This window comes from Saccostrea cucullata, unplaced genomic scaffold (assembly GCF_032062105.1).
Source record: "Saccostrea cucullata isolate Sc308-1 unplaced genomic scaffold, CSIRO_AGI_Scuc_v1 ctg9109, whole genome shotgun sequence".
Classification (NCBI taxonomy): Eukaryota; Metazoa; Mollusca; class Bivalvia; order Ostreida; family Ostreidae; genus Saccostrea; species Saccostrea cuccullata.
In genome coordinates, this window is record NW_026924996.1 from 1,185 (window position 1) to 25,185 (window position 24,001).

Sequence of the window (24,001 nt, forward strand, 5' to 3'; positions counted from 1 at the left end):
TATGACTACTGAAGGTACTGCTTCATGAAGTCTTTGGTGAGACTATATCTCAATTTGATTTCCTGAAATCTTACTTTTCAATAAAACTCTTTCATTCAAGTGGCTCAATCTCCAAACACCACTACATAGATAATATTATAGCCCAATCATCAAAATCATAGCATTTAGTACCTGATCATTACTGTAACAGTACAGTAGTAAACATATTACATCTGACGGTGTAATCTCCTTAGTACCTTTGGAAGATCAAGTTCATTGCTAAAAGTCTTGTGCATATGCCTATTGATATAAAAGGTATTCCAAAATTGTTAAATCAAATCTACGATACTTTATATAAAAAAAAAATTCTGCTAAATATCATACATGCCAAATAAAATACATAAGCAGTAATTTGTAACAGTCCTATCACTATAGATTCCTTCAGGATTTCTTCCTACACTAGCCCTAATCCTTATATAATGATAGTCTCTAGAACAGACCCTAAATCTGTATAATCTGATGTTCTAGTGGTTTGTTTGTTGTTGTTTTTCTGCTTGAATACTTAGGACACAGACCCCCCTCACTCTGTAGACTTGATTATATTCACTAAGGCAGGGAGTGAATGAACTCCCAGACTTTATAGTGGCTTCAACACGTTAAATGCTTTCTATTGTATCTGTTTCCAGTTGGTTAAATTCAAAAATAACCAATGGTAATCTATTCCATTAGAATCTAAAGCTGTCTTTAAAAGTACCTGAATAATCACTTCAGCTCTAAACACGTTAGTTCTTAATCCTTTTCATCAACACAATGATTTATCTAAGTTGTGAAGCTGAAGAATACAGACTGTCAGAGGTTTTTCTACTTTACTCATACAATGTATATATATTAAAGATTTCCAAATCTTATAGCATACATACTTTGATAAGCGAAAGCCAGACACATTGTCAAATATATGATCCTATACTAGATTTATAAGTCATTAAAGTGTAACTTTTCCTTACTTAATTCACTATATCTGCAATTAAACAGCAATGCAATCTAGGATGCACCTCAAATTTATACCATGGCGCTTTGTTCATTGTAAACCCATTCTTCATTTTTTTTTGTAAAGAAAGTTAAAGCCTTATTAATAATTTCAGTTACCTGTTGATTGCAAATAAGCTAATGAACTCATTATACTGCTGAAGTATCACACTTATCATTCAAATATATCTATTTTAACTAGCAAACACAAGGCACAACTTAACATACAAACACCATGCTGAACACAGGGCTGTATATCATAATAAGATTGAGAGACACCCTTCTGTAAGTCAGCAGCTTCTTCTTAAAACATTATTTGTATCTAGGTTTACAAAGTTCCATTTCCTCTCTGAATCTCTTCCTGCTTTACTTCAACAAGTAAAACATCTGACTGATAAAGACAACACCTGTGTAAGTCCTATCACGTATATACATGTATACAACACTGGTCAATCTGAGCATCACCTTACTTAAGGGAACATTGTCCGAGTTCTTTACCAGTTGGCATACATTCAGTACCAGATCAAAGTAACCTAGAAATACCACACATTTCTTACTGACAGCTGTACATCAGGAACATGCAGTTCTAACACAATATCTTACTTCTATTTCATGTCATGCAGGGAACAGCAAAAAACCTTTACTTCAACATGATCAATTCACTTCATATCCAAGTAAAAGTGAATGCTACTTGAACTGATATATGAGTTATCATAACTTTTCAAAACTAGAAGTAGAAAACAAATCAACAATTAGCAGTGATCTGAAAGTGCTGACAAGCAAGGAGACAAGGCAGTGATATCATTCTACCACAGACCTTTTTTTTTATGACCGTTGTCCAAAGTAAGAGAAGAGACCTGTCCATAACATTGCATGCAAATATGTAATGTTCTTCATATATATATACAAATCTCTTACTGTTTTTGACCTACCTTGCCATTTTCGTACCACACCACAGCATGATTCCTGGACAGAACTTTACAGTCGAAGATGCCGTTGTTAGAGGCGGGTCGAGCCCGGGCCACGGATCGCCCGATTTTGACGGGCTCTATGAGGGAGATGTGGCGCTCCTGGAACGGGTGGGAGTTGGGCTGACAGGACAGGATCACCACACTGGACATGGCCTCACGGAAGTCACTGCCCGGGTCTACTTTATACAAAATATAAACAGGGAAATCAGTATTTTTATAACTCTTAATGCAGTGGTGTAGTAATTAGCATTACGAAAAAAATGGACTGTTTGAAAATAAAGCTTAGCAGGACTTTTTCATCTATGACTTTTAAAAACATTGCTCATTTGTACTTATTGTCTGACTACAAATAGACTGAGAGATTTACTGTGTATTAGCTGTGCGTTGAATATCAGAAATGCTTTGTCAGTATGTGCGGCAGTGCCACTACTAATGCTGTAAATTCCCCACATATGAGATAAATTTTCTGGTTATGATATCAGGTTTAGTCATGATATGATCGGCTATAACATTAACAAAGGACCTCCCAGCCACTCTTGATGTTATATCCGGTGCCGGACAACTCACCGACAGACAGTTGACCGACAAAAGTGAAAGTCACCGACGCGTGCAAATTCACCGAATGGACAATTCACCGACTATATTGTCGGCGAGTAGAAATTCACCGACAATGGTTTTTACCTGTATGTTGATGTGTAGAGTATCAAGTGTTCAGATAATTTAAGTAACAGACTTGTCGAAATCTGTCGGTCCTGTCGGCAAGGCCGGTAAAAATTTGTCTGGACCGATAACATTTAAGAAATCGTCGGTCCAGATGACTGTTTGAAAAAAATTGAGCGTATTGCAAATTTAATAAAGGTCAGGATCGGGATGCGTAGTTAAAGGTCACAAACACAGAAAAAATGGGCGCGTACGCGGCATGTTGACGATAGCCAAGTAAATTTGTTAAAGGAAAGTCATAAAAACATGTCATTTATGTCTATGTTAAAGACTCTCTATCCCAAGAAAGGAAACTTGTTATATCAGTCCAGTCCAATACGAAAAATCGTAATATTACTAAAATTCGTAATATAAGCAATTTCTAACTCTTCTAAGAGTTACTTCCCTTTTTTCTGATACAACCTGCTTGTTATGTTTCATGAGAGATTATACGTCTCTGGTTTCATCAAATCATCATGGATATGCATGCATTTTCTTTGTTTTGATGCATTTGAACCAATTACATGCAGAGTCAGAGCCTAGTGAAAGTTGTACAAGTTAAATCCCGTAACACCTCTTTGTTGGAGATGAGGGTCCGATTTTTAGGGTAGACTTCGGGAAAAATATAGGGAATTCGGGGATTATAGATCACTATGACAAGTTCTAGGATACATTGAAGTTTTATGGAAAATTGTTCCTATCCCTGGGAAAATTCTTATATAAGAATAATAATACAAAATTTTCACTCACCCATTACTATTGTTACTTTCTTCTTGCATTTTCATACTTTTCGATAGACGTCACCGACCGAAATGACCACGTGATACTAGTACCATTGGGGCATAATGTATTTCTGATGTCATACTTTCCTTAACATCATTAATTTCTTTCAATGCTTAATTTTGTCTTACATTACGAAAACTCATAATATAGTCTCTCGCAACTTGCTATATTACGAGTTTTCGTAATTTAACTATATTACGAAAAAAAGTAATATAAGAATAATATTACGATATTCTGTAATATTACGATTTTTCGTATTGGACTGGACTGTTTATTGAAGGCTGTTGAAAATAATAAAGGGCATTTTGGTGCTGTAATTATGTGACTTTCTCAGCGTCAAAATAAGGTACAAGTATTTGGTCTGACAAAAGTTTGACTGGTCCGACAGAACATACGACTTTGTCAGACCAAATGTCTGACAGTGAATAATTTAATTTTAGTTGTAACAAGTCATTTGATTGGTTAAACGGTTTTATCCATTTTGTATAACATAACTTGCCTACGTCACAATGAGTTGCGTCAAAAACGTATTACTCCGCTTGACGTTAATTTTAAAATAACGCTCAATTTTAAACCTTTTTCCGGAGGAGATATTATCTCATTGTCTACCCTGAAATTAAATTATAAGGAATGAAGCTTATTTCAACTTATGTTATCCGATATAACATAACTTGGGACAGTTTACGCTTTCTTATAAACCGCTTCGCGGTTTATAAAGCGTAAACTACCCCAAGTTATGTTATATCGGATAACATAAGTTGAAATAAGCTTCATTCCTTAATTCAAAAATTTCGACAAGTCTGAGTTATATAAAAAGCAATGTTTTCTGTGTGTTTTTTTTTTTTTACATAATTATATCAACAACAACTACATTAAAAGCACTAAGGATACTAGCAGTTATCATTACATGGTAAATATTATATCATAATTAAGGATGGGTATCGCCAAAAATTTCGTATCGCGATATATCACGATTTTCCCCCCAAATATCATGATATTTTTACAAGCAATTTTTACAATGATTTTTAATGAATTGTCTTTATTTTTCTTAAAAATGTGCTAAAAAAACAAAATTTCACTTTTTTGAAATTTTTATGTACATAAAATTAATCATGTTTGGATGGTAAGATGCCGTTCTTTTCACCCTTTTTCAACATTTTTAGACTTTCTATAATTGTAATTTGAAAGATTGAACAAATAAATGAACAATTTCTGGACTTTATAATATGTACCTAAATACCGGTATTTAGGTCTCCGTATCACGATACGTTTCACGCAACAAAAAATCGCGAGATACCGGCATTCCGATATAATCGCACATCCCTAATTATAATTAATTATGGAATGTGGTGTTATCAACTATACTACATGTACTATATTACTATGAAATTTAATTTTGAAGTTAGAATACTGTCCGTGTACTTAAAATAGCTCACTTCATATTTTAGCTGCTTTTGCACCAAGAACAATGCACTTATTCATGAATACCACTAACAAATCATAAATAAATACAAAACCAAAACATGGGCATATGTAGGCTTAATTCACGATTATGCCAAAAACTCCATACCCAGTAATTGCACTATTAAATTTTGAATATACACCAATTTATGTACAGTATGTTGTTTGATGACAAAAGCCCTGCACAGCCATACTTTAATTACTAACAAGATTCTGTGCTATAACTCACACTCATTCATCCTACTCTATATGTTAGTCCTATTGGAGCTTCTTGCTGTGAATTCTGAATAATAATGATAAATATAAATGTTATTAATTAATGAACATTATGGTCACTGACGATCAGAAGTCAGTTGCTCTCGATTATATTTGATAACTGATAACAACAATATTATTTTCTGTTTCCCTTTTCCGAAGTATAATATTGGTTTTTCTTGATGCAAGCACTTCTATATTGCTTAATAAAAAGGTGAACTTATTATAAATTTCATTAATTAAATGGTTTCATGTATTTTTCGGCAAGCCTGAGAAATTGGGTCATTTGCGACAACCTATAGCGGACCTTAGCATTTAATCAATGCAATACATCATTACAGGATACTGACTGATTAATTAACACTTGTTAATGAATTTGTTTACTTCAGATGTGATTGGAGACATTTTTCTACAAACTAGATACTGTCTAGATACAAAGTTATATTGAACCAAGTATCAAGTGGTGACAGTTTCTGAATTCCTGATCAAATATAATAAGATGTCAACATGATGCTATCTGCGGGTGTAACAATACAGATGATACTTCAAACAAGTCACTTGGGCTGTATCATAATGATATTGATACATACGAACATATTTCACCGTTGTTATTTTAAAATAATTTGATTTTCTTTAGCTCTTTATTAGATAATGAAAGGAAAAGTTTCCATATACTTTTTTTTACATATGCATCATGTCTCTTAAGTTTTTGTCCCCACATCTAGAACAAGCATCTGATAAATACTATAAAAGTTCTAGACTAGTGCATCAGAACTTAAGTCTTACCAGGTCCAGCACAATCTCTTGATTAAAGCTGACATGAATTCTTAAAAACGCAACATTTTCATCTATGTACGACTTGTTTCATACCAACTATAGCCGTATTCCGCCATATTTCTTTCAGATACCTTGTCTCATTGTAACGATGTATACCCCAATGCGCTCGTTACACTTGAATGATTTTTTGGATTGGCTATCGACTCGTGCACATCTCCGATGGTAAAGCATATGAGAACACATGAGGTGATCAAGACATTTCAAAAACAAAATAAATAACATAATAATTATATTTTTGAATGATATTGATTTGAATCAAAAAAAAAATGCAAGTTTGGAAGAGAAATTTAGATGCATGAGTACGTATTTTTACAGTGCGCCAATTTATGCAGAATAAACTTGAAATAAAAAGCAGTAAAATTTGCAAACACATTTTGAAATTATATCATTTGAATGGAACAAAACAACCAACGTCTTTGATTTGCAGGTCCTAGGCAATTGATGCATATCGAGAAAACGCATCGAACGCTGTAAACGTACCCATACCTGGTAATAAGGTTACTGCATCGGTTTGAAGATGTGCACAAGTCAAGTGAAATACACCCTGAATTCCATTTATTGAAACATGCATCACAAAAAAGAAATAAACTCCATAAAAGCCAATAGTAAACACACTGTCATTACTCCGTACACACTAGCACGACGATACACTTAGTCCGTGCTGATCAGATTTTGGTCAGGGAAAATATCAAAAGTGGAAAGAGAAGTTATTTGGTATTTGCGCGGCTGAAGGGGGGGGGGGGGGGGGGGGGTTATTATAACTGATGTTCATAAGCTATAATTGTGAATTGTTTATCTCCATGTAGTTCTAATATACATTCTATACAAAGTCATGTATATATAGTCTGCAGTTGGTTTGCGTCGCAAAATTCATTTGTCAATTATAACTGATAATTTTAGTACTAATCTCAAATCTAAACAAAGTAATTTGATGTACGGCTATAATTTACTTCAAATATTAAAAGCAATTAACCAGAATACAAATTTTTATGTGTACATCTATACATTCTTTAACACATACACACACGGAGAAAGGCCATCCCCTGTTCAGATTGACATTTAGGCATTTGATTTTTTGGACGGGGGGGGCATACAAAAATAATTGGCATGACCGTTATTTAAATATTCTTGGAAGACAGACATTTCTGCCGAATTCAGTTTTGAGATTTTTTTAAAATGTGTCACTCCGACCACAAAGTATGTGCATTTTGAGGAATGTAACTGTTTTATAATTATGTTGTTACAGGAAATATTTCGAGATTTCAGTACCCCGGCCTGATAGTCTAGGTATTTTTTTTCTATATATAAATAATTTCTGTAGGTGAATTTGGGAGATAATTTTAAAAGCTAGGGTAGGGATACTTGACACTGGTTGAATACGGATAATTATTACTTATTCTTTTGTATATTGAACTCTCTCTCCCCCTCTCTCTCTGTCTTTCTGTCTGTAACTACCCGTTGGGGCAATGATGGGTATAAAATCCTACGCACTTTGTGCTGTATCATTTATTATGCCTTAGGACAGACCAAGGATTTTTTTCAGGAGGGATGTCGAAACTTCATAAATTGAATAATAATTTTACTTTGGACAGGAAATTAACCCAAACGCCCAAATTGAAAGAGAAACTAGACGTACATGTATTATGAGCAATGAACTCACTAAATGATACCCCCTGCCTCCCATATGGTTATAATGGCAAAGTCCATACTTCGCTAAACCCATACGTGTCAGATCAAAAAGTAAAATAGGAGATGCATAATGGTAATATGTAATATTAAACTTAAGATTCTTTGAAAGTTTCATTAAATTACTCTAAGTGGTGTAAGAGGATTTGCAGATAAGAGATGGGTACTCCAAAGCGTAACAGACAGACGAACGGACATAATGATTACCCCCCACTTTTCAGGCTGGGGATATAATAAACGTGAAATATAAATCACAGGAATGGGAACATTGGGAACTTTCTGGAATACTTTCTCAAACGTATGTGTCGAGCTTGGACAATAGACAAGAGAATTTTTAAAAAGCTATAGTTTTAGGTAGAATGTGGAATTCTCACGAGGAGTTTACTCACTCTTCCTATATGCTTTTTTCTCATAATCATTAATTATTTATGTCTAGAAATTTAATTCACATCAAATTCTATTATCATTATCATTGTACCAAAGAATCAAACTCGTTTAGTATACCCCACGCGTGAGGTATAATGTTTTTGACCCGTCAGTCAGTCCTTTTTTTTTTTTTTTGGTCAGCGCAACTTCTCATAAACCACTGCACAGAGTTTTGACTTTGCAGATATTCATATGAGACAATGTGTGTGTAGATTTGCACATCACCAGAAAATTCCGAATTCTTTATTTTTCCGGGAATTTCCGCACTTTTACATTTAGATTTTGGCCATATCTTGAATATAGAGGTGAGCAATTTGTTAGCGCAACTCCTCATAAACCGCTGCACACACTGATTTTCGTCAAACTTTGCAGATATTTAGGACACAATGTGTATAGATGTGCATATTACAAGGAAATTACGATTCCTTAATTTTTTTCTTGGAATGTTTAGCACTTCGACTTTTGGGGGAGCGTGGGGTATGTGAACATGTTCAATTTTTCTTTCATAGTGCATAAAATTATAAATAACTTTAAATTAAATTATATTAGGTCTAATAAAGCCAATACATAGTATTTATTTGATAATAATTGATCATTAAGAAATCCAATCTGTTTCAGACGTTTTTCTTACATTATTTTTATGAGAGTGTTATGCATGTTTTATCCCCCCCCTTATATCACGGGAAAATATCTTCAAAAGGTGAATGATACATAATAATGCCTGCTTTTTTTTTTTAATGAATTTGATGAAGTTAAACCATGTACTTAATCGTAAATTTTATTTACAACATGTACAGACAAGAGTAATGTTTATTTTTGAAAAAATTACTTGCATTTTTTTTTTCAATCAACCCCACTGAGCTTTCAACCTTTGATATTTTCCCTGACCAAATAAAATGATCGGCATGGGCCACGTGTGTCCAAGCATCTTTTACTGTTGAGTTAGGAATGGATTACATGACTTCTGAGATGCATTTTTCAATAAAAGTAAAATAGGATAATTCTTCGACATGTGCACATCCCTTTAGCGATAGCAGTAGTCAGGTAAATGTTTTTATCACTGCGTTTGACGCGTTTTCTCGACCTGCATAGGTGTTTGATGTACATGTATGTATTCCGTGTTAGTTTATTTTTTATATTGCAGCAAATGCATTCAAAAATAATTTAATTCTCGGTATAGTTCTATTTTTTGTCGAATTTTTACTTTTCAAACATGCATTTGGTCAGTTTATGGATTTCTAAAAACTTTGTTATCGGAGATGTGTACATGTCGACAGTCAGGCTAGAAAATCACTCAAGTGAAGCAATCGTACAAGGCTATATATAGCAGGTACAGGTGACCAAAATTTTCCGATTAAATATGGCGGAATCGAAGAAATATGGCGGACAAAGGCGTACAGGAATGTAGTAAGTCGTACAAAGATGAAAAATGATGCCTTTTTAAGAGTTCATGTCAGCTTTAAGCTATATAGCTTTAAAAATCTATATAGCTTTATTAAGCTATTCAAAATAGCTTGATAAAGCTATTTATATGCAATTTTTCACAAAAACGTTTTTTGAAAGAAATAAACAAAAAGTCGCAAATATTTGACTATTCATATATGTACTATGGACTATCAAAAATGCACCCTGAATCATAGAAAGTTCTAACATTGCTGCTGTTGAATACTTTTAAGCAAAATATGAATTTCCATTGTTTGAATAACTGTTTGTGCGGTGAGGCGTGGGTAAGTATGATTGCTTCTCATTGTGCTGAACTGTTACTAATCAATTATCCTGTTGGCCATAACTGGCCTCCTTTATAATTTCATTCAAGAAATAACTGTGTGGTCACTCATCAATAGCCCCAAAACTTTTAAAACTTTGAGTACAAAGTCTCTCAAGGAGACGCAATTTGGTGAGTGATTTTTACATGCATTGTATTCAGAAGAGTACAAAGTTTAATATTTCCACTGCACTAAGGTGTGACTTTTTGCACATGTTGAAAAAATAACACATTTGAGAAAAAAGTCTGACAAAATAGCTTAATCAAGCTATTCTGAATAGCTTAATAAAGCTATATAGCTAAATCAAGCTATATAGCTTTATCAAGAGATTGTGCTGGACCTGATTTCTGTAAAATTACAAAGACTCTATTTACAAAATTTACTTAAATGTTTGCTTCAAGTATATAAAGAAAAAAAACCCATCTGTTATATTATTGTAAAACTTTGACAAAAGTCCTCACCTGTTGGATTACTCATGTTCTAATTTACATCCATTTGCAGTTTTACTTACAATACGTACAAAAAACACATATTCTAACAAGAAGAAATTAATTAATTGTGACATCGATTAGCGTAAGATTAAGAACAATTTTGATTTTCTTGTATAAGTCAGGAAATGAACAAAAGTCAACATCAGTAAAAACACATCCTGGTTCAGTGATAATTAAACCCGATGCATGTTCTTCATCAATGCTGATTCGTAAAAATACTGTTACATTTACAGAAAAAACTAAAATCATTCAGAAATAGCGAAGAATCGAAGGTATTTACCTTTCATACTCATCCTTCGGAACTACTCAAGTCTTCAATAATCCGCCATCTTGAATTTTTCCTGAAGAAAATCTCTAAGCAAAAGCACAAATTCCAAATTTCAATGTAGAAAATAGGAGCCTAATTCACAAGTCTAGATCACAATATTCTAGAAAATATAAATAATTCACAAGATTATTTCTAACTTAGTCAATTTGCGCTTTAGCGCAAAAAAGAACATATTATTCGTTCCGGAAAACGGTTGACCTAAAAATATCAACAAAGAAGGTGAAGGTCATCGATTAAAAATGGCAGCTGTGGAAGATGATATTCCACAGAGAGAGGTTTCCCTGCCGCGAGAGGAGTCCCCCACCTCCCCCACCGTCCTGCCGTGGGACAAGTTCTCAAACTGGATTCATTGTGCGTGTGTTGTCACGTTCGATTTGGAGCTGGGACAGGCGATGGAGGTAAAATAGACCATCAGCTGATTATCTTTGTTGACATTCTTTTTATTTTTAAAACACATCAAATGGGTATTGCCTACTAATCGGACTTGTGTTTATGTAACAGTTTATTGATAAAATCATTAAAAATTAAAAGTATATATGTAAAAACATATATTTTATGATTGCAGAGTAATTCCTGAAATATTTAAAAAATAAAAATATTCAGGAGGCCTAGTTACTAGTTAGAATTTATAAACCAAAAGACAAGAGACCTGACCATAACTAACTCATTAAAACCTCAGTTTAGATCTATAAGTTTCTACCTTGCATTAAGATTTTGACTCTCATTGTTAAAGGAAATCATGTATTTATTTTGAACAGTGATTCTTTGTTACATAATCATTGCAGTTGTATGTACTAATTGATAATGTTAATATCCCATTTCAGTTGATTTATCCTGGTCACGTGAAGCTGACAGACGTAGAGGTAATCCTATCTATCAGCTCCTTAGAACAATATTTCACTGTTATCCTTTGACTTTCAGTAAGGAGTGGTATTCTTGAGTCTCGACGCTATATATTCTTAGCCTCTGAAATTTACAGTCTTTCATTCACAGTGACTGTTGAAATATACATGGGATAGAAATTTCAACAAAAAGCAAGATCTAATGATAATGTTTCTTGTGGCAAAGAGGTGTGTATTAAGTTACAAGTCTTACCATTGTCAACAACAATTTAAAGTTGCAAATGTTAATTATTATTATTTTCTTAGGCAATTAGAATCTATTTGCCATTTGACAGATGCTAATAACGTAGGGTAAAGAATGCCTCACCTTAAGTAACTGAAAGTCCAAGGATGACAGAGAATTGTACTACAACCGGTAGTTTTGTTATTTCAAAAAATACATGTATAGTCCAATTTTGACTTTTTTGTCCATCAAACAGTCTTCTGTGCTTTCAAAGAATTCCTTGAGGAAACTTAATGCAATTAAAATTAAAAGATAATATTTCACTATAATTCTTTCATGACAGAAGATTAAAGATATTATAATTATTTTAGAACAATATTGATTTAATAATTATATCTAACCATATGTGTCAAGTGTTGTAATTATTCATGAATATTTCATTTTTAATATAATAGATATTTTTTCTCCTTTTTTACAGAAAACAAATATCTGTTACCTGTCCTTTCCTGATTCAAATTCAGGTACACTAGCAACAATAATTCCCATGATTACTGGCTATATTATGAATGCTTAAAGTGATAAGGGTTCTAATGCAGAAAAAATACATTGTATTATAATAGATGACTGTATTATATGTAAAATAATATATGATATTTATCATCTAATTTATTAGAATACTAAATTAGTAAATTGTATTTTGTATTATATGCCACAGTGTTTTATGTATCTGACAGGGTGTATGGGGGACACACAGTTCCACTGTTGTATAATAATGTCACAAGGTACTATATATCTGACAGGGTGTATGGGGGACACACAATTCCACTGTTGTATAATAATGTCACAATGTTTTATGTATCTGACAGGATGTATGGGGGACACACAGTTCCACTGTTGTATAATAATGTCACAATGTTCTATGTATCTGACAGGGTGTATGGGGGACACACAGTTCCACTGTTGTATAATAATGTCACAATGTTCTATGTATCTGACAGGGTGTATGGGGGACACACAGTTCCACTGTTGTATAATAATGTCTCAATGTTTTATATATCTGACAGGGTGTATGGGGAACACACAGTTCCACTGTTGTATAATAATGTCACAATGTTTTATGTATCTGACAGGGTGTATGGGGGACACACAGTTCCATTGTTGTATAATAATGTCACAATGTTCTATATATCTGACAGGGTGTATGGGGGACACACAGTTCCACTGTTGTATAATAATGTCACAATGTTCTATATATATGACAGGGTGTATGGGGGACACACAGTTCCACTGTTGTATAATAATGTCACAATGTTCTATATATATGACAGGGTGTATGGGGGACACACAGTTCCACTGTTGTATAATAATGCCACAATGTTCTATATATATGACAGGGTGTATGGGGGACACACAGTTCCACTGTTGTATAATAATGTCACAATGTTTTATGTATCTGACAGGGTGTATGGGGGACACACAGTTCCACTTTAGGATCAGACAGAGCCCTGGGAGAAGACAGTTACCCAAGTCAAAGTTCCACAAGGACTACCCCCACCAGCTACAGGTAGGACCCCTCCCCCACACCACCCTATCCTAACCCCACCAAACAAATACAGGTAGAACCCCCTCCCCCACACCACCCTATCCCCACCCCCTCTAACAAATACAGGTAGGACCCCTCCCCCACACCACCCTATCCTAACCCCACCAACCAAATACAGGTAGGACCCCCTCCCCCACACCACCCTATCCCAACCCCACCAAACAAATACAGGTAGGACCCCCTCCCCCACACCACCCTATCCTAACCCCACCCAACAAATACAGGTAGGACCCCCACCCCCACACCACCCTATCCTAACCCCATCCATCAGCTACAGGTAGGACCCCCTCCCTCACACCACCCTATCCCAACCCCACCCAACAAATACAGGTAGGGTCTACCTTATGGGTCCATGCGTTTTTCAGAGAGGATTTCTAATGAAGTATATAATTGCAAAGAGGGGTCTGGAATATAAAAAAAAACTTTATTGACTTGCAGAGATAATGACTTAAGGGCTTTAAATTTTTTATTTCTAAAATACCTATGTGTTTCAAACTTCATAACTGTAAGCATAATATGTCAAAATTAAATTTCTTGCAGTAGTTCTATGGATATTATGCATGAACTTATATAATACAATTTAAAGAAACCAAATATCAGATGAATGTATCTACCATTTAAAGATAATCTTAGGACTTCCTACATGTATTTAAAGTAGCATGACAGAGATTCAGTATTGCTGAATTGCTGATTAAGTTCACAAGTAATCGAGAAAAAATATTTCAGACTACATTGTCCTTTATGTCGTTCTGCAAAACTTTTAAGTAAATATATGCTGTGAAGTAAATATAAAAATAGAATGATAGACTGTAGATTTTGTGTATTTCAGACAGACAATGGATACCTTTATGGTTTTGTGTATTTTCGCCAAACCAAGGACAAAAGTATAAAGAGAGGTTATTTCCAGAAGGTGAGTGGTTCATAATCATGTCAAATCAAGTGTTACTTATCATATAAACAAAGAAAGGGGTTGAGGACACAAGTAAGTAAGAGACATGAATTGACCTGTAATTATATACCTTGTAAAAAAAGCCATTTCATTATGTTGCATTTCCAACACGTAAATGTGTGTTATGTAATGCTTCCTTCATTCTGTGGTTTTGATGTTTTTCATTCCTGATGACATTTATTCTGTGATCCGTCACTGATAACATGTACTTCTTCTCTCGTTTCAGTCCGTGGTGCTGGTTTCTAGGCTTCCCTTCGTGGCCTTGTTTAATCAGTTAGTCAGTATTATTGCTCCAGAGTACTTTGATAATGGAGAGCCCAGTCTAGAAGCAGGTAATTTTATACATCTGTAGATCATAATTACTTTGAATTACTTACCTAATGAGTGTCAGAATATTCTGGACATTCATGTGGCCATAAATTACAATATGCATACAAAATGAGTGGCACACCTTGTGAGTTTTTTCATGTTTCAAAATAAAAATGTGAAATACAGAGACATCTGTTTCAAACCCTACACCAGAAGTGTGGACACCTAGGATTTGTACATAAAAGTAAATAAGTGTTTTTTATTTTTCTGTACCATTTTAAATTTTTACTAGAACAATTTTTCAGAGCAAGTCCTCCACTGATACAATTTAGTACGGAAGCCTTCATCTATGACATCCCATAGATATTTAAATATCCATCAATGAAATCAGTACATGTATTTATTTTTAGCCTGTCATGACGTAGATCAGTGGCCCTGTCCACTAGGGGGAGACACAGTCAGTCTGCCGATATTTGGGAATGTTTTACAGGTACGTTTTATTCAACATTATCATCTGCTTCAAAGGGAATGCACACCAAAGGTTAGTCAACTTTTGAACTTCATTCACACATTTCTCACATGAATTATTTATGTATTTGAAAGCAAGGAAATAAGGCACTATTCCTCATACTTTGGGGCACTTGTTTTCCCAGAAAGAAAGGACACTCAAGTATCATCAGAGTTCTTGAAATCTTTTTTCAACTGTCAGTCATTTGGACTGACTGCCACAGGAAGTTTGTCGGTCCAGACAGATTTTTATCAGTCCAACAAAATAATTAAACATAATTTCAAGAAGATTAAAACTGTATTTGAATTTTATTATCATTACATTTCGCACCCTCCGTCATATACACACTGCATACTTCATGCGAATTAAATCATCGTATAACAAATTTCGTTGAATTCTCGGGGGAGGTCAATTTTCTTCATAAGTTTTTAATCTACTTCGATTTTTCTCACCTGGCTAATACCTTATCGTTTTCAAAAACTTGTTAAAACAATTAATAAATCAGTTTGGTACTTGCGTTCATCGAAGAAGCCATTACGAGATACTGAAAAGTGTTTAACAGATTATGATTGGTCGGTTATAGGGAATTCGTACGAAATTTAGTCGGATTTTCGCAAGTTGCTTTCTCAACATCTACCGGTCATTTGGACTGACACAGAACGTAAAGTGATCGGTCCTTGGTTGTTTTTATCGGTCTTGCCGACAGAACCGAAAGATTTCAAGAACTCTGATCATGAGAAATTGTGCCTTTTAATATCTCATGCACAAATCTACAAAAGTTACACATTGCATCTCTTATATTTGGAAATTAATGTTAACATACATTGAGAATTTTCAAATAGATTTTAGGATTATTCCCTTTTCGATTTTTGTTGTTGTTGGTTTTGTTTTAGTAAAAATGAAAGTTACTGTACAATATTTCATTTAAAATGTAAAATTTAGTTGCATTTCTGCACAAATTTTCTTTTAAGTACTCTCAATTTATTGCCCCATTGTTTTACTGTTGTCAGTTTCTGTGTTGTATACTTCGATGTAGTCAGTTTTTATTATTGTGTACATAGGTCCGGATCCCCTCGCGGACAGATAAACTCCTGGACAGAGTTCCAGTGAAAACCACCGCATCTGTAAGTCTGTCCCCACTACTGTCAGCTGTGTTGTAATCTCTGTGTGGTTTTTTGTTGTTACTCAAATGATTATAGAAACATCGTATATTTTATTATTTATACACTATTTAATTTAAAATCACATTTTTTTTTATTACCATAATTCTTTTTTTGAATTCATTTCATTTTCATCACATTTGTAATTGTAAGAACTGTTTTCTTGCTTTTGGTTTGAAAATTTCTTTTTTTTTGGGGGGGGGGTTTCTTTCTATTTTCCAGGTTCTAACCTTAAATGCTAAATGCTTATGGAACTTGAGAATTATGAATAAATTAATTTTATGTTTCAGCCTGTCTTACCAGCACCCACCATCTTGCCATCTCTGTATGAAATTGACATTTTCAGGTAAAGCTTGCAAGGAAAAAAGAAAATCCCTTTTACTTTGCAAAAGTATTCTGGAACTGAAATATAATAATCATAGTCAAATTAAAAATATATATTGATCTTCAAGAAACAAGATAGAATTTTGTGTTTTAAGAACTCCTCAGGCACATATATTAGCTACAAGTTTACAATTATTTCTGACATGTCTACTTTTACTTTCAGTTCCTTCCAGACCATACTTCCACATATACAGATGTTATGGGAGCTAGTTCTTTCAGGAGAAGTAAGGGATCAATTAAGTCATTTATATATTATACTTACACACAATATCAGTGAAATTAAAGGGGCACCTAACCTGTCTCCATTTTATTTCAGCCTTTGGTTGTCATGGCAGCTTCACCTTCTGTGACCTCAGCAGCTGTCCAAGCCTTGGTCAGGTCAGTTACAAAGACAGAGGTCAAGGTCATGACTAAAAATACCATGACAGAGAGAGACTAGATATTCAGACTTTATTGATCAGCTGTTATACAGTGTATTTTACTTTCAGTTTAATTGGTCCACAGAAGTATTGTTGTGATTACAGACCCTACTTCACGATTCACGACAGCGAATTCAAAGAGTACACAACAAAAACTCAGGCCCCGTAAGTCTGTATTTAATAACCCTGTATTTTTATAAATATCAGAAGAAAAATGTTTAAGTGCAGTGTTCTTGTATTCTTAAATGATAAATAGCAGCAAGCTGCAAAATTTATAAGTGGAATAATATTATATTTCATAATAGAATTAGGAATTCATAACTAAATGTGCTATATTGATTTTTTTAATAAAATATTTGTCAGTGTCATGTAATAATTTTTTTGAAGATTTGTAGTCTTTTCTGTATTTCAGGCCTTCTGTTATACTAGGTGTCACCAATCCATTCTTCGCCAAAACACTGCAGCACTGGCCTCACATTATAAGGATAGGAGAAATGATGACTCAAGGTACAGTGTGTAAATATCTTGGGGGGGAAACCTGGATCCACCAGAAAATCTATATACATTATCAAATTAATTGCTAGATCCACTCTCACAGCTACTTGCCTGCATTCACTTATCAAGTTATACCATGCAACTGTGAAGTCACTGATTTTCAGGAGGGGTGTTAATTTTTGTTGTTTTTAGCTCTACTGGTCAGAGACCAGAAGAGCTTATGCGATAGTAATGCATCCGGCGTCCGTCCGTCTGTCCGTCTGTCTAGCTGTCTGTCTGTCTGTCCGTCTGTCTGTAAACAATTTTTCAAAATGCTACTCCTCCTACAGTTTTGGTCTGATTTCAATATAACTTGGCACACAAGTAGACTACACTAAGATACATAAAATAGTGCATCGGTTTTTGATTTCGATGAACGGTGGTGCCATGGTTACTAAAAATAGAATTTTATGTGAAATTCCTTTAAAACGCTACTCCTTTTACAGTTTTGGTGTGATTTTAATTTTACTTGACACACAAGTAGACTACACTAAGATACAAAAAATAGTGCATCGGTTTTTTATTTCGATGAACGGTGTTGCCATGGTTACTAAAAATAGAATTTTATGTGAAATTCCTTTAAAACGCTACTCCTTCTACAGATCTGGTCTGATTTCAGTATAACTTGGCACACAAGTAGAACTACACTAAGATACATAAATTAGTGCATCGGTTTTGGATTTCGATGAACCGTGTTGCCAGGGTTACTAGACATATAAATTTCTGTAAAATTTCATTAAAACTCTACTCCTCCTACAGTTTTGGTCTGATTTCAATATAACTTGGCACACAAGCAGACTACACTAAGATACATAGAATAGTGCATCAGTTTTTAATTTCGATGAACGGTGTTGCCATGGTTACTAAAAATAGAATTTTCTGTGAAATTCCTTTAAAACGCTACTCCTTCTACAGTTTTGATCTGATTTCAATATAACTTAGTACACAAGTAGACTACACTAAGATACATAAAATAGTGCATTGGTTTTTGATTTCGACGAACGGTGTTGCTATGGTTACTAAAAATAGAAATGTCTGTGAAATTCCTTTAACAAGATACTCCCTCTACAGTTTTGGTCTTATGGCAATGGTTTCTTTTCTCATTCTTTGTTATAAGTACAAACCAGTAGAGCTACAGTCTCGAGAGAGACTTCTGTTTTTTTGGGGGGGGGAGGTATGGAAAGACCCACAAATTCAGGACCACCATGAAATGTAAAATTTCGTATGCAATAGTACTAAACATTCCCCAGCCACAAAATCAAATACCAGCAAAGTAATTTTTTCTTTAAACCTGGAAAATTTGACCCCACAACAAGAGGCTTATGGGTCACATCGCTCACCTGAGCACATTGGCTAGGAATAAAGCAAAAATCAGTTCAGTATTGAAGAGTTTACATGGAATGAAAAGGGGTTATTGAAATAGTTATTGAAAAGAGAAGAAGTTTATCATGATTAGGAACATTATTATAACAGGGACATTTTTGTGGTTGAAGTATACAATATTCAAAAGAGGTTTGTGGAAAATTTAATCTCAAATGATTTAGCACACAACCTGTAGTATTCCTGGACATATATCTGATAGGTACATAATATCAGCAAATTAAGCTTTACAGATGCCACATATCAGACTGAGAGTAGTCTACATCAAGGCAGACCTTGGGAAAATATCAAACACAATTTGATATTCAGCTTTGACAAAACGTGGAATACAGCTACCAATATGTATGAACAATCTTCATGTGAATGCAAACTTGATTGAACTACCCTTATAATGCTAAACCATACCAAGCTATACAATACAGAAACATCAGTGCAGGTATTTGATTTTCATCACTTGTCTTTTCATCGGATAAGCAAGAAACAGATTGTCATTTGTATCTGTACACAGTCCCCACGGTGAGATCACTCCACAGTTTATGTAACGGAGGAACTGTCCATCCTGGTCTATGATGTGGAGACAGTTATTGATTTGATCAGTTGTAAGGATGTGACCCTGACTGTCTGTGGTGATTCCTCCTGGATTGAATGGTTCATTGTTTGGAGTAGGATCATGTCCAGTGTACCTGAATCTGAGTTTCCCGGCCTGATTGACCACCACTACCTCTCCAATTCTACTCTCAGACACACAGATATCCAGATTCCTGTTCTCCGCTAGATATCTGTCATGAAGACCAGTCGAATAGAGAGGTTTACCTTTATCATCAAACTGAATGGTTTGTTTCTCTGTGGATCCAGAGTAACGGGCAACTTTTGATTGTTTGCTATCATCACTGTGCATGATAACCAGGAGGTCACCAGAGGAGGTACTACAGACACCTTGAGGTCTCCAGTTCTGTAGTCTGATCACCTCCTCTATCTCCTCATTCTTCACAATGTTCACAGTTCTATCACCATTATCAGTATAAACTAGATCTCCACTTGGTGTCACTGCTATGTCATATGGTGGTTTTCCTGACTTGGTTGTAATTGACTTGAGTAGTGATCCCTGATTGATGCTGTAGAGTTTCATGACATCGTCATTTCCTCTTGTCCAGATTTCTTCATCACTCAGACAGGCCACATGTGCAAGGTATTCTTTATACCCAGTGTCTATGGTGGTGACAGTCTCTGGTTCATCAAGCAGTTGTTTGACTGGAGGAGAGGATCCAGCTTCTTTTAAAGTCATGCCTCCTGGGGGTAGGGTGGGGCTACAAAATAACAAAGGAGAAATCTGTTAAAGAACAGAATGACAAAATTTACTTAGGTGAGCGATGTGGCCCATAGGCCTCATGTCTTGTGATCAGTTAATATGGATAGTGTAATTTTTCCTTATTTTGAAAAACCAAAAAACTGCTGTGAAAATCATTTAATAATTGAAAAAGTTAAATATCCTGCAACAAACACCTACATGTATTTGTGTAGTGTATGTAAGTATACATAAACAGGACAAGCCACTGAGAAAGAAATTTAGGACATAGAACTAGAAATGCTTACAAAAAAAAAGTGAATTTTCATTCCAATCATGAAAAAAATATACTGATTTGCTGTCATTTTAAAAAATTGGAAAATATTCTTAAGGAATATCCTACCTGATTTATAGGAGACAGTAATGGCATCCACCATTTTCTGTTTAAACAGGTCATGTGACTTACTTAGATCATGTGACTACATTCAGTTATCTCCCTGTCAGTTGCTTTATACTACCTGGTTTAAAATCTAGGTCATATTTAAAAATAGCAGCATTTAAATTTTTCTTCGATTTAGTTACTGAAGCACGAAAACTTACAACACATAGAGTGAAAATACATTTGAAACTTTATACAAGGAGCAAGCCATACAGCTCTTAATTGGACCAAGAGGAATTAATCTCATTTTTGATGATTTTGAGTTGAGTGAATTAAGTTTGTAAAGAAAAAAAATGTTCTGATTAGTACTTTTAAGCCCATAAGAAAATCAAAGTTCATATTTATTATGTTGAACATATTTTAGAAATTGTACTTTAAAATTTTACATCAGTATTTTAATGAAAGTGTTGTGAAAAAGTTATTTGCACCATGAATTCTTTGTTCACAATGTTCTTAAGACTATATTAAAGGAAATATCATTGTAGATTTATATATACACGGTAGTATATACCTTTCAACAGTTACTGAGAAATACTCTTGTGATTTTGGATTATGTTCTGGTACATATACATACATAATCCATTTTTTCTTCTTAACTTTTTATTTCCAAATTTCTTCAATAGACTACAAATTATAACACTTTTTGGGATGATTTACTAAAAAGTTTTATGCAGAAATATCAGTTAATTTTCCCAGCAAACACACATATATTTTAAAATATTAGTTGATTACATATTGTATGTTTAGAATCTGTGCGAAGCTTTTAAGTATGTAAGAGACCATTCCTTAGCCATTGTATGCTATATGCACATCACAGATTTTTAAGTATGCTATATCCTTAAAGTGTCATTAATCACGTGTATCTTATATCTATGTGATAACCTGGTCACATTTCCTACAAATCAATGCTTAACCCCCATCACAGCTGATTTCTGTTTTGTGTCAATTTGTTACAGTGCCTAAAGGATTTAATAAATTAAAGAAAGTCAGCAGCATGAAGACACTAGATGCCAAACCAGGTACAAACACTGACAATTTTAATCTAGATCTGCAGGAAAACCCTGACCGTTTTAATCTAGATCTGCACTTAGCAGGTAGAGACAAACAGTGACAATTTTGGAAATACCTACATTTAAAAATAAAGCCAGAATGCAAGCTCTCACATTTGTAAAACAACTACCGTTAATTCACAACAGACATCAACTTTTATAAGAGTTTGGTTTTCGATCTAGTTCTGCAGTAATCATTAAATTCCCACTTTATTTTATAATCTTGATTTCCAGAATGTTGTATATAAATAAAGAAAACAAATAATGTAGAGGAGCATATGATAAAGTCATAAAATAAAATTTAATGCATTTTATATAGCCTCAGACTCAATGTAAGTGATAATCTAATAATGCATTTGAATTGAAAGTCAAGAAATTCAATATTGATATTATATGTGCAATATAATATGTTAAGAAAGTAAGTGTATTACAATAGTTTATCGTATATAATTACATAAATAATTATATATTTTCTGTGTAGTTGTATATTAATCTTTTCTTTGAATATATCTACTGTAACTTTATCTCTCCTGTTAAATATTAGATGAAATATTTCTTACTGAGTAATTTTAAGTTGTTACTAGATGATAATCCAGAAGTTCACATGATATGAATTTATTTGACGCAGGTGTTTATACTCGGTACAAGCCGTTTCTAGCCAAAGACAAAGGAATCCTTAAACGAATTATCAAGGTAAACTAATATAGATTACAAAGCAATTAGAGTCTCTTGAGAACGTTAAAAGTTAATTGTCATTTTTAATTCCAGTGGTTAAAAATGTAGGAAAAGAATGTAGGAGATAATTGTGTTACCTCATCTATACATGTATTGGCAGATAATATACAATGTATGTATAACTATAATGTGATCTTTGTTTATACCATTCGATCATTATTCACCGGGCATGCAGGCCAAGCGACCGGTGGAGGCCCAGAATGCAATTCTTCGACGCTACTTCCTGGAACTGACTCAGAGCTTCATGATACCCCTGGTAATTAAACACTTAATTAATATGTATTACGGTATGACCATTAGGGCAAGCGCATGATCAGCCACTTTCAAGCTTACGGAGACAGCCGAGTGTCTGGTTGAAACTTTAGACCTAGTGCAATTTTGGTCAAAAAACACTGCAGAGTTATTTTTTGTTTCTTTGAAAAATTTCTACAATATGAACGCCTTTTATGCTTTACGTTATTATTTATTTGCACAAAGGACATTGGGTAGTAAAGGAATTCTGGGAATGTTTCACAGAGAAATTTGCCTGACGTATGTACAGATTTCATTCCAAATTTCCTCTGTTCTTACATGTTAGTCTATTGAGCTCGCTTTGTAAGAGTCGCTTCCCAAAGCTCGCTATAAAGCAAGTGGAATGATGATTGACAAGATGTTACACAGGAATAAGGTATAAGGTTGACAAATAGAGTGATGGCTGAAAGATGCATTAATGTTACCTGAGATTTAAATGAATTTTTTTTGTTTGCAGGAACGTTATATGGGAGGTTTAAAGCCTCTACAAAGAAATATTTCTCCACACAAGGTACTTCACACTTATAATTTTAATATCCTTGCTAAATATGAAAATTATTAATAAAAATGTCAAAATTCTGATTTAAAAAAAAAAGACAGTACATAACATTGCATTAACTTTGAAATTTAACTTTGACCATCCCAGTGCCCTCCGAGTCTACGCCCGTTTGACACTGACGAGTTTCTGAAGACCCTGGAGCGGTCGGGGCCCCAGCTGACATCCGGGATAAAGGGGGACTGGGAGGGGCTGTACAGGAGGTTCTTTAGGAGTCCAAACTTTGAGGGGTGGTACCAGCACCGGCAGACAGAGGTCAACCAGAAACTACAAGTTCTCCACATGGAGGCTCTGTGTAGTGCTGTAAGTTCCCATTACCATTAAAATCTGTTCTTTACTTTATCTTTTAAATGCTTAAGTTTTTACATAATTTGCTAAGTGCCTGACAATGTACCTAAATTAATCGACAGAACTTACTGGTATGATTTTAGGACTTTTAAATAGCACATGAAAATATAAGAAACTTATTGATAAACTGGATTGTAGACAGTATAAATAGATTAATATAGATTTTGATGATTCTGTGGAGTAGTTTGGAGATTTGACTTTGGATAATGTAATCAGTGTGATTGTTTGTAACTTTAAAAGGGAATGATGGAGTAAGAAATGTTATAAAACTAGGAGACT

The 24,001-nt window shown here is 34.2% G+C and overlaps 3 protein-coding genes across 4 annotated transcripts; 1 reads left to right on the forward strand and 2 right to left on the reverse strand.

Annotated features, from left to right (window-relative positions):
- Positions 1-1,923: 1,923 nt before the first annotated feature.
- On the reverse strand, positions 1,924-10,838 carry LOC134267776 (sarcolemmal membrane-associated protein-like; the record flags this gene model as incomplete). The annotated part of the gene is made up of 2 exons (XM_062749983.1): positions 10,661-10,838; positions 1,924-2,152 (listed from the first exon to the last, which is right to left on the reverse strand). Coding segments are annotated over exons 1-2 (242 nt in total), but the record flags the coding sequence as incomplete, so codon positions are not given.
- Positions 10,839-10,900: 62 nt separating this feature from the next.
- Positions 10,901-23,713, forward strand: LOC134267778 (protein DENND6A-like). The gene is made up of 18 exons (XM_062749986.1): positions 10,901-11,106; positions 11,533-11,571; positions 12,252-12,294; positions 13,234-13,337; positions 14,206-14,286; positions 14,552-14,657; positions 15,045-15,124; positions 16,204-16,266; positions 16,593-16,648; positions 16,850-16,910; positions 17,003-17,064; positions 17,175-17,270; positions 17,518-17,612; positions 21,700-21,762; positions 22,421-22,484; positions 22,693-22,783; positions 23,276-23,329; positions 23,465-23,713. Exons 1-18 carry the CDS (start codon positions 10,948-10,950, stop codon positions 23,696-23,698), a joined length of 1,551 nt encoding a protein of 516 aa, XP_062605970.1. The 5' UTR covers positions 10,901-10,947; the 3' UTR covers positions 23,699-23,713.
- Positions 19,149-20,916, reverse strand: LOC134267777 (uncharacterized). Of its 2 annotated transcripts, none has more exons than XM_062749984.1 (2): positions 20,708-20,916; positions 19,149-20,349 (listed from the first exon to the last, which is right to left on the reverse strand). In XM_062749984.1, exons 1-2 carry the CDS (start codon positions 20,759-20,761, stop codon positions 19,447-19,449), a joined length of 957 nt encoding a protein of 318 aa, XP_062605968.1. In that variant the 5' UTR covers positions 20,762-20,916; the 3' UTR covers positions 19,149-19,446. The 2 variants fall into 2 exon arrangements, with proteins under 2 accessions (XP_062605968.1, XP_062605969.1); XM_062749985.1 differs by having other exon boundaries at positions 19,149-20,326; positions 20,708-20,747.
- Positions 23,714-24,001: the final 288 nt, after the last annotated feature.

Coding starts and splice junctions, on each gene's coding strand:
- LOC134267777 (XM_062749984.1), bottom strand. CDS start 20,761: ATGACCTGTTTAAACAGAAAATGGTGGATGCCATTACTGTCTCCTATA. Junction 20,350..20,707: donor TACTGTCTCCTATAAATCAG/GTAGGATATTCC, acceptor GTTCTTTAACAG/ATTTCTCCTTTGTTATTTTG.
- LOC134267778 (XM_062749986.1), top strand. CDS start 10,948: ATGGCAGCTGTGGAAGATGATATTCCACAGAGAGAGGTTTCCCTGCCG. Junction 17,271..17,517: donor ACAACAAAAACTCAGGCCCC/GTAAGTCTGTAT, acceptor TCTGTATTTCAG/GCCTTCTGTTATACTAGGTG. Junction 21,763..22,420: donor GACACTAGATGCCAAACCAG/GTACAAACACTG, acceptor TATTTGACGCAG/GTGTTTATACTCGGTACAAG.